Source organism: Saccostrea echinata, unplaced genomic scaffold (assembly GCF_033153115.1).
Source record: "Saccostrea echinata isolate AGI-Se365-2 ecotype Australia unplaced genomic scaffold, CSIRO_AGI_Sech_v1 ptg000022l, whole genome shotgun sequence".
Classification (NCBI taxonomy): domain Eukaryota; kingdom Metazoa; phylum Mollusca; class Bivalvia; order Ostreida; family Ostreidae; genus Saccostrea; species Saccostrea echinata.
In genome coordinates this window covers 10,865,529-10,877,258 of record NW_026889771.1, presented here as the reverse complement: position 1 = coordinate 10,877,258, position 11,730 = coordinate 10,865,529, and the positions used below count along the sequence as shown (strand labels likewise).

The following is an 11,730-nucleotide window of genomic DNA, read 5'->3' as shown; positions in this document are numbered from 1 at the left end:
ATGTACTTTCTATTTATGTAGTGAGTTTGTGAGACCATTTAAATTACGTAGCTAGTGAACACTCAATTGTCATCTTAAGCATTTTAGTAGGTAAGCAATTATGGTGTATTTGACTTTTAACATTTTAATTGAAAACAGTTGCAATTTCAGATTACATAAACTCTGAGGGTTAATAGCTTGCCCCTGTTTTCTTGACCAAGTACACCAATTACAAGACCAAAGCTCTCTAGGTGAATTTTTCATTTTATCATTGTTATAATCAAAGACCTGAGTAACCTTGTTTTTGAAAATAGTTTGAACCAGGAACTGCATATCAAACAGGAAATCAACCTGATTCCAAAGATACAGTGAAAATAAGATTGAAATCAATCACGAACGAGGAAATGAATTTTCCATATGTCGATCACCAGGAAGAGAAACTTGCATCACGTACATGCTGAAGTTTATTTCACAACAGTATCAAAACAAATCTGATTCATGATTCTGTGTAATACATAAACAAAACTCAATAAAATGTTTGAAATGAACACTACTGTTCATAACCAGGCTATTTAAGCAACAGTTATTCACATTGCATGATTTTACACTTGCAATTAGGTCCTAATACAAAAATTCATCTCAAAATCCCAAATATAACTGCTAATATGCATTTCACAATATACAAGGAAAAAAAGTTACTGTTTAAAGGGAAAAAAAAATTCTTGTACATGTATAGCTTAAAATTTTGTGCATTTTCAAGATATCCTTGACTTCTTCAATACAATTTACATGTATTATCATTGTATCCAATTTATAGATGCATCAGGCAGAATGTCTATTAGGAAAGTACTTTATTATGCATTGAATTCACTTTGAAGAAAATTATGTTATTACATGATATATCATGATGTATTTAAAACCCATTATACTATACAAACCAAAACACTGACATTACCTGTACACATTTGTTAACTTAGTTATATAATATTAACTTATTTAATTTACAAAACAAAATATAAATCAACTTTTTTGATGCAACATTTTGAGAAAATAAAAAAAACTCCAATGTTTTTCTCATTGATTCAATGACTTAGTTTTACTATCACAGACACAAATTTAACAAATTCACTTGATCATTAGTCCGCTGTAAAAGCCTGAAGACCAGTGATGGCTCGACCCAAAATCAAGGCATGGATATCGTGTGTGCCTAAAATAGATAGTAAGACATGTTACAACATGTACTTATTATAAAATATACAATTACAGTGCATCATTTTTTTAGTTATAAATTTATGTATTTTTAATAATATGATATTCATACTTAATACACAAAATTGCAAAATATTAGCAAAAGTTGCTGCTTTATTATGCAGAATTATACTAAAATGTATGTTACATCAATTTAATTACCGGTATATACAAATGTTTGGTACATGTATACTCTTAAAAATTTGCATAATTTTCAACAAATCTACAAAAATACTGAATGATTTAATACTGATCTAATTTAAAGTACAAACTACAAAAGATATACTGATTCTTCAATGCTGAAAATTGCAATCAAAAACTTAAACTGTATACAATATTTATCATTATCTTGCTATACATTTATTTTTCTTATATTTAAGAACCCTCTATACACTGCACAGTAAAGAGTTCTGATTCTGTGGTATTTTTATGAAGTTGGAGTAATCTGCCCTTAGATCTAAAATAAAGTAAATTGAAATCTACAGTTTTTCAATCAATTTCTAATGAATTCAAGCATTCTTAACATTTTGATAGGCCAAGATAAATTAATTAAACACCTCATCTGCATGCTTTTTCCCCACTTAGGTAAACAACAGTGATTTCTGTTCATCAAAACTTTGTTGACTTTGAACATTTTTCCTGGGGGTAAAAGCCAGGCACCCAATGTTGAAAACGATATAAATAAGCTCAACATTTACACCTTTATACAATATAATTTTCTCAATGTCCAAAAAACATTTTCGTTTAGTGTAGAGAGGGTCCTTAATATACTTCTAATGATTAAATTGCGGAAGAAATGTACCTTCATATGTGTTAACGGCTTCCAGGTTCATAACGTGCCTGATGACGTGGTACTCATCTGAGATTCCATTTCCTCCGAGCATATCTCGAGCTACGCGAGCAATATCCAGGGCCTTGCCACACGAGTTTCTCTTGATCAGTGAAATCATTTCTGGTGTTGCTCTGTTAATACAGATATATCGAATCAATTTTGAAATCCCATTGATAGTATGTCACTCTGATTGTGCATAGGAATAATACATGTTAATACACATCTTTGAAGTTATTTTTAATTTGAATGAGCAAAATAGTTTTACATTGAAATATTCTCTGCCTTATTGTACACTAGTTATAAGGAATTTGTCTTATCCAAAATACAAGTGGATTTTTAAAATTCTATATATCTATATGTACAGTGTAACTTGTCTAATTTGATGTTGTGTATTCTGAAATCTTATCTAATATGTAAACTTTAAGTCCCTTTCAGTAAATTGATGAGGTTAAAATGTTGTCTTATACTTACTTTCCCTCATCCTTTAACCTTCCGACCTGTAAACAAGCCTGAAGGCCTATTGAGATTTCCGTTAGCATATCTGCCATCTTCTTCTGTGGAAGTTGATTTTTGGCAAGAGGTTTTCCAAACTGAAATCTGTTGAAAGAAAAGAGGTTTTCTTGGTAATAAAATCTTGAAGTGGAAAAGGGCTGTAACTCTTGTTGCAACTGAATGCATATTTATTCATTCAATGACAATGCTTTCTAAGGATTAAAGCACAGAAGATATACGAGTTCATTTGAAAGTTTCTTTAGTTTTAGATCTCTCTATCCTGGTTAAACAAAATGCACATTTGAAACACTATTCAGTTGCAATGCACTCCTTCGCCACATCTCCCTCATTCACAGATTGTGTTCCAATTATGAATTTTGAGGATTTTTAAATCCTTAAATATTATTGACATTAAATTTACCTGAGCAAATGAACAATGAAGGACAGACACTAAATCTGATCAACACAGTTACTATAGAAGCCACTGAATTGGAAATGTGGAACATTACAATAACAGTTTGATCCTGGTTGTAACAGATTTCAGCCTTTTCACAGAGAACACAAAGCCGTAAAATGACAGGAAACAGTACACTTTAATTCAATAAATACCTGTCAAGTGTGTACTGTCGAGCAGTTTCCAGACAGAATTCAGCTGCACCAAGAGTTCCCCAAGCAATACCATATCTAGCATTGTTAAGACATCCAAAAGGACCCTGGATGAGAAAGAAAAGTAGTTAACAAGTATGATACATTTATATTTATAGTAGTACTACAAGTATAATGTAATCAAAGTCATTGAAGTGCTTCTGCAGAGCAAGCTTTTCAGCTAATTGTTACACACTTATCCTTATTTTACAACTCAAAATGTTATTTATTTAGCTTTTCAGCTAATTGTTACACACTTATCCTTATTTTACAACTCAAAATGTTATTTATTTATTTTTTTTAAATCCTTTATATAAAAGCAGTCAAAAAGACAATCATGCAAGAATGCTTCATCATGTAAGGTGTTTATCATTTAAAATGGAACGACATGGAATATATTTTTTTTTCTAATAATGCAAATATTGATTTTAGCCATTTTTATCCATTGAAATCAAATTTCCTTCATTATGAAGAAAATCTCTTTATTTTATTAGGCCTATAAACACATCTAAATTTGAATGATTTTTTTTTTCAAAAGTTTACTAAAAAGTTTCTATCTGACAGAGGCCGGTCATATGAAATGCTTTGTGGACTAGTAAATATTGGAAGTCACTAGTCCATACACACTAGAGCTTAAAAAAGTTAATACTGAATCCTGGGTTCATATAAATAAATGCTTCACCAAGTACTTACCCCTAAACCAATCACATTGGGCATCATATTTTCCTCAGGAACCTCCACATCGTCCATAGCAATTTGTCCCGTGATGCTGGCCCTGAGGGAGAATTTACCCTCTATCTTTGGTGCCGTTAACCCTTTCATACCTTTCTCAAGGATAAACCCTCGAATTTTGTCATTGTCTTTATCACACTTAGCCCACACAATGAACACATCCGCAATGGGGGAATTTGTTATCCTGTAAATAGAAGTTTGATGTATCTGACTTTAAATGACTATGTACAAACAAGTATATATGCAGTTACAAGTACATGAAATATCAATATAAAATTTATATCAATATTTAATAAACATTAAATTTGTATTAAGTGATAATAGAAGAAGTTAAAATGTATGATTTATCGATTTCAAGATCAACTTCAATGGCATTTGTTAAAACATTTCATCCTGTTAAAGTGTTTAATCTGTTGAAAGTTAATAATGATAATTAAAAGACATCTAACAAAACAGAGACACATATGTATTTCAATTTCCAATCTCAAGCCCAAGGCCAACCTCAGTTTCAGTAATTGATACGAACAACTCACCTTGACTTAATGCTTCAATTAATTTCAAGGTCAAGATTAACTATATACGAGGGGTTATCAAAAAGTTCGTGGACTGATGCGATAATATTAATACCATGTAGTCTGTGCTTACAAAATTTATTAGGAACATAAATCAACAAAAGTTTAAGAAATGTTAAAAATTTTAGCTTGATTCGTTGAGAACTTGCCAAATTATTCTAAAATAAGAAAGACATTATATGATCACCCGGCGCTATCGCCATGTTGTTTTAATACGTCCGACAACGTCATTGTTTCTCAATGTCCGCTCTCTCTACCTCATACACTTATCTTGATGAGATTACCTGGAGTAAAGTAAAGACTTAAGCCCATCTTGTGTATATGACTTTACAATGTCATGAACAGTTGCTTTCAATGCATATAGTATTGTAAATGGATATATACATAGGGGAAGATCCTCACTTGATTTTGCCAGGATACTTAGCTTGTTGGAGTTCATTTTCTATCAAACATGATCAACGTCACTTTTCGAAATGACTGACTTTTGACACCCTGACTACAAATCGACAATAACTGTACATTTTTTTTATCTCTCTGAATCTTTTTGGGTATTTAAAACAATTACTCTGAATGCTTTTTATTTTTCTGTAGCCTGTTTAAACTTTCCCTGGGTCTTATACCAGTTTTTCTAGGAGCGAAACTTTATAGAATGTTGGAAAAGAAACCCCTCCCCCTTTTTGACGTCATTTTCAAGCCTTAATTGTTTGGACACTTCATATAAAATTTACGATAAAATTTCATAGAACTCACGGAATGGGGTAAAAATTGCAAATTTTAAAGAACAAATGTGTCGTACCACATACCTGAATTAACGGGATTTTTGGATGACAAATGCTCATATCAAAAGAGTTTTTCTCAGTTATACTCACGTAGAAAAACCGCCAAAATTGAGGTTGCGCCGCCTGGACATACCATTACTTACAAAAACGTTAACAATTTATTAAAAAATAAAACTTATGATTTATGGTTTATTCTATAGATAGAAAAGATGATGCTAACTAAATGTTTTAAAATTCATTGATGTACCTAAAGCGGTTTTAATTTTATGGCGCTAGTCCACGAACTTTTTGATAACCCCTCGTATGTTCACAGGTTTTGAGTATTATCCCAGGATTTGGGAATCTCATCCTCATTTAACTATTTATAAAGCTTGAGAGTGTTATTGTGGACAGGTCTCCCATATTTGATCAAATATAACAGCTTCTTAAAAATGGTGAATCAGATGAATGATCAAACATCATATTGGACTTGGTAATTCAGCCTAAATTTCTTCGATCTACTGTTATTCTTTCTGAGAAAAATTAAAAGGGATAATACTAAATGATAAATTCTAAATATATGCAAAAGTTACAATAGCCCATTGACCTACATGTATAATAAAATTAAAATCACTGTGTGATTAAAAGTTTAAACTCTTGAAGACTTGAACTAAATTGTTAAGATTAAAATATTTAGTGGGAAATGGTCACTAAAGAACATATCTGTACAAACCATGACTTTTTCCCACTGGATGTGTAGGTTTTACTTGAGGTTTTGTACACATACCATGACTTTGTCCCATTGAGTGTGTAGATTTTGTATACATACCATGACTTTGTGCCATTGAGTGTGTAGGTTTTACTTGAGGGGTTGTATCTGGCTTTTGTCTCCATGGACGAGGGATCACTGCCATGATTGGGCTCAGTCAGTCCAAAGCAACCAATCAGCTCTCCCTTAGCTAAAATGATCAAAAGCAGACTGAAATCAACCTTCAAACTGAATATATCCTACTTTAAATACAGTATTTATTAAGCAATGAAGACCTTTCTTTGCAGTGTGTTATGTCATTAATAACATAAGGAATGCTACATGTAACCACATCAAGAAAATTAGTATACATATATTCTCTTGCCTCTTGTGATTTAAGACACATTGCACTAAAAATACTGATCATTTTACACTTATTTCCTGTTTTCTTAAACAATTTTCACTATAAAACTATGAGGCACCTATACATAAAATAATATAACTTCTTATTTTTTATTGCATTGACACATAAAATGCAATTTTTGTTTAATACAAGCAGTAGATATAGAATCTGAATTATAGTATTTGTACATGTATATAAATTACATATTACTGAACAAACTCAGTGAATAGCAATAAAAAGTAAAATTATCCATACTGAATGTATGCTGGTGCACAATCTTTCTTGCATACAAAATCATCAATAAGACAGAGCCCTGGAATTCTTTCCCTTATCTTAATACCTATATAATGCTTTTAATACTTTTACCTAATTTTGGTATATATTTTTGCTTCTGTTCTTCTGTGCCATAAGCATATATAGGATGCATGACTAGCGAGGACTGGACACTCATAGCTGACCGGTACCCACTGTCCACTCTGATAAAAAGATTGTAAATAAAGGGACATAACTCTTTTATCATGAATTCATCACTTATTGTAGATGGCTGGATGTTACCTTCTGCTCTTTATTACTCACTTATACTATCATATCATGATTAAGGGGCTGTCTATTCAAACATGAAAACAAAATGGCTGATACCAAATTTTCACATCTGTTTAGCACACTTATAACTAATTTTTAATATTAAAAAATGTCATTTAGCTGAAAAGCTTAATATCTGACAGATACATGTAATATTTTTTAAACTTTATTTAGTTTCTAAAATTTGTTTCATGATCACATTATGCTCTTCTATAAAGAATTTCATATTCAGACTGTTACACACATGCTAGATACAATATCTACTTAAATCAAAATTATCAAGTACATAAAGGGTGTACCTCTCAACTTCTCGGGCGATGAGGCCATAAGCAACAGAAGAAACCCCAGCACAACCATAACCTTTAATGGTGGGGCCTAGTACACCAATGGCTCCCATCTCTGGAACAATCTCTGGGTCAAATTCTACAATTAGAAGAGGAAAAATTCACAGGTGGGGCAAAAGTAATCTTTGTGGATTTTATATAGACTTTTTTTCACTCAAGTAATACTTGTATTATCTAATTGTTTCGACTAAAAAATGTTAACTTACTACTAATAGTAACTACAGGACAACAGTTTCTTCTACCTTTAGATTGTTATTTACTCTCACTGCATGTTCACATCTTTTAATGGCATATTGTTTGAATTGTTGTAGCTATATACACACTGTGTTACCAAAGAATGAACAAAAAAGTTTTTTGCAGATTTCTAAGAAACAATTATATAAATCAACCCATGTAATGACAGTGACTCACTTTCATGTCTGTTGGCCATGAGTATTCGAGACATGAGTTTGTCATCACAGTAAGCTCGAAATGAATCTCGCACCATCTTCTCTTCTTCTGTCAACTGATTTTCTAGGTTCAGTGCATCTTGCCAGTTGAATTTTGCTATAGAAATAATTTATGAATAAATAATAAAACAATAGTGAAGATTATTAGAATGGAAATAAATCCCAAGTCTCAATTGATTAAATAATATGTACACATTATAGTATATACCAGTACCAGGGCTTTCAATAATTTGAGGAGGTGAATTAATCCATTTGAAGAGACTATTTTAGAATTATTTTCATTTATTTATTTAGCCAATCATGAAATCTGAAGTGGTGAATATGGTCATTAAAACAGAGATATATCACCTCCTGCCACCCCTGTGTACAGTAAATTTCTCCCAAATTTCACCATATAAAATGATACATATTAGCAATAGGACACACCTCTCTTCAATCTAGTTAGAATTATATTCCATTTCCCATTAAGTAATCTTCTGTTTACCATTAGCATATAAAGTTCTAGGCTACACAAACTTTGGTTACATATTATATAGTTGAAGTTATCATATATACAAGTTTTGATAATCATGATAATAGCTTTCATAGTTAAATTATAGATACTGACTTGTTAATCAACCAGAAGGCCATGGGCCACAGTGGACACATGAGTCACACTGGCCCTGCTGTTCTTAAGCCAAAAAAAAAAAAATAATAATAATTTTCTTCCCTCTCCATTCATGATAAAACTTTTGACCCTGTATTATGACTTCACCCAATTCCCAAATTAGAATCCACATAACACTGAGATGCTTCAATATGAATATGACTAACATGGTCTTCTGTTCTAGAAAAGATATTTTACAGGTTGTTTTTCTTGCATACATGCATTTGGTAACATTTGATCTAGCCTTTACCATGTTAACTTTAGCCCCACACTAACCCAAGGGGCTCTGATTTGAAAAAAAAAGGACTTATATCTGTACACAAAACTTAAGAATGTTTGCATATTAATATGATTTAGGGACCTACTACTCTCGTTTTTATTGAATTCCTTAATATTTCAGCAAAAAGATTTGATTCCCGATTGTGGCCCCACTATACCCAAGTGTTCATGTCGAATCGTGATTTGAACAAACTCAAATATATCAGAGTACCTTCTCAGTATCTGAGAATGCTTGCATATTATTGGCAAGTTAGGTCCTTACTGTTCTTAAAAAGATTTTTAAAGATATTTTTTAAAAAATATTCCCATGTAACACTTTGATCCCTTATTGTGGTCCTACCCTACCTCTTTGGCCATGCTTTCAAAAAAATTGAATCAGTGCCACTTGAACATGCTTATTACATGTAATACGCCTAGCTGTTCATGAAAATAAGATTTTTAAAGACTGTTCACTATACATTCCCATCTAAAAATTTGATCCCCAACTGTTGCCCCAGTACTCCACACTAGGGGCCAGATATTAAACAAAATTGAATCTGCACTACCTGAGGATGCATGCTTATCAATATGACTAAACATGGTCTACCTGTTCTGAAAAGAAGATTTCTAATGACTTTTCACTGCAAGTGTATATTTTCCCAAGTGAAACTTTTTTCCCAACCCTCCCTTTGGGCCATGATCTGTACCAACTTGAACCTGCATTATCATAGGATGCTTGCCCATTTGCATGACTAATCATGGCCCTGCTGTTCAAGCAAAAAAAATTTAGAAAGACTTTTCACTGTCTATTCCCATGCAAAAATTTGGGCCAATCCTACCTCCAGGGACCAAAAACTAAACAAACTTGTGACTGCACTATCTGAGGAAGCTTACATCTTAATATACATGATATATGACTAATCATGTCTTTTCTGTTCTTGAGAAAAAGATTGTTAAAAATTTTTCCCTATAGTGGCCCAACCTTACCCTCATGGGCCATGATTTGAACAAACTTGAATCTACACTATGTCAGGAACTTTTCACACAAGTTCCATCTTTTCTGGTCCAGTGGTTCTTGAGAAGAAGAATTTTAAATAATTCTGCTGTGTTCTTGCATTTTCTTGATTATCTCCCTTAGGAAGAGGACATTTTATTCAAATAAACTTGAATCCCCATCCCCAAAGATACTTTGCCCAAGCTTTATTGAAATTGGCCCAGTGGTTCTGGAAAAAAAAGATGAATTTCTGAAAAGTTTACAACAACAATGATGACTACAGACAAATTTCTATCAGACGCTCACTTGAGCTCAGGTAAAATAATATATTAAGAAGTCCCATACATACCTGTTGATTTTCCGGGAGATTTCTCAGTCTTTTGTGCTTCTTTTTATTCATCAAGGAATTCAGAGGCAAAACACTTTTCTGATAGTTTATACAGAAACATCACCACACATTGATTTACATCACTCAATAAAATAAAATTGGGGGGAAAAAAAATTTAAAAAGAAAAATCTTGACTACAGATTTGTTACTTCATGTGAAGATTCTTTTAAAAACTCATAACATCATTCCAACATATGGTTAGAATAATCTAAGTGATAATCTCATGACAATTCCTCACCAGTGTTAGAATATGTCAAATATAGCTGCAATATAGCAAAACTAAACAGGATCCACTCTGGCATGGTATTGTGGGAATTGTAATGAAAAATGACTACCAAATCAATCATAACAAACCTTTTTGAACTTGTATATGTCTTATCTCCCAAAATTATCCATATAATGAAAAAATTCAACACATTTTGTAAACATTTTTTTCAAACTTCAAATTTAAACACCATATTGACATTCACAACTCTGAATTAATCCTAGCATGCATGTAGATTAAAAATTATCTGCCCCCATTCATTTTGCTATATTGCCAACACGGGAATGAATTGGGCCCATACTAGGATAATATCATTTTAACAATAGAATTACTAATACAGTCTTATCACTTAATTACACATATTCTTATCTAGTTACTCTGTGATACATGTATAAATAGAAATTTCATTCATAACATGCATAAGGAATGTTAATAAAACCAATATTTTCAGTTAAAGTTATGCAACAAATGCAAAGGTTATTTAATCATGACTTTACTTTCTCTCTGTCCTTAATACACGTATTACACAATTTTGAGGAAGAGGCTATTGCATCAACATGAAAAATAATAAAATGAAGCAATAATAACAAGAAATTAACATGATTTTATCAATTTTCCTTCAATGATGTTAGCAGACCTATCTGAAAATCCCTTATCAGCTGACTATAATATACAAACTGACCAAAATAAACCTGATTAATTAGATATAATCAAAAAGGATACGCGCAACAGTTCCTTGATATCTGCAAGCTGCATATCGAATACTACTGTTGAAAATAATCTTAAACAACGGGGAGGTCGTTTTCAGCGACATGATGATTATTTGTTGTTTCGAAAGAGTAACCTTGACCTTGAGTGACACACCTCCGTTGAACATCGATCCCGATGTACATATCAGAGAACACTTTATCTCGAACACTTACCTCGGTCGATTCAGTTCTCTGCAGTCTGGAGGTATACATCTTCGCTAGCCAAGGGTTTTCGGTCCGCTCTGCTCCCCATAAACCGAAAACCCTTGGCTAGCTAAGATGACACATGGATGATTTAAAAAAAAGATGAAGAATTTTCAGTTTTCTACATTAAAGTTAATATGGACGAAAACAGAATTTCTATTTTCTTTACTCAAACACCAGAAGATGCATGCAATGGGGAGGGAGAGGGGTGATGCCCCCTCTATAAGTTTGAAATAAGAAACTTTATGTACATGTAGCGTTCACATAATCAAAATTCAATGCATTTATCGATTTCACCAGATAATCGCTACCGTAACTTTTGGAACTTCCTGTCCAAAAATGCTCGATCGATTTTGTCCAAAATGTGCATACACAACAGGAATTTTTGGTTATGGCGTGTTGTACGTCCTTAACAGCAGTCAAGTCCCAAAAATTTTACGAT

General features: G+C 32.3%; 1 protein-coding gene across 1 annotated transcript; it reads right to left on the bottom strand.

The window, feature by feature from the left end:
- Nucleotides 1–425: 425 nt before the first annotated feature.
- Nucleotides 426–11,212, bottom strand: LOC133190398 (glutaryl-CoA dehydrogenase, mitochondrial-like). Its single transcript, XM_061326006.1, has 11 exons — nucleotides 11,059–11,212; nucleotides 10,032–10,070; nucleotides 7,747–7,881; nucleotides 7,291–7,414; nucleotides 6,776–6,885; nucleotides 6,088–6,217; nucleotides 3,890–4,112; nucleotides 3,161–3,264; nucleotides 2,531–2,656; nucleotides 2,030–2,190; nucleotides 426–1,186 (listed from the first exon to the last, which is right to left on the bottom strand). The coding sequence occupies exons 1-11, from the start codon at nucleotides 11,210–11,212 to the stop codon at nucleotides 1,116–1,118; spliced, it is 1,377 nt and encodes a 458-aa protein (XP_061181990.1). The 3' UTR covers nucleotides 426–1,115.
- Nucleotides 11,213–11,730: the final 518 nt, after the last annotated feature.

Bases quoted from the DNA above. Each gene is read 5' to 3' on its own strand.
- LOC133190398 (XM_061326006.1), bottom strand. From the start codon at position 11,212: ATGTTCAACGGAGGTGTGTCACTCAAGGTCAAGGTTACTCTTTCGAAA. The intron at 7,882-10,031 runs GTATGTATGGGA...TTATTTCTATAG, and splicing joins ATCTCCCGGAAAATCAACAG to CAAAATTCAACTGGCAAGAT. The intron at 7,415-7,746 runs GTGAGTCACTGT...TTCTAATTGTAG, and splicing joins CATGGCCAACAGACATGAAA to AATTTGACCCAGAGATTGTT.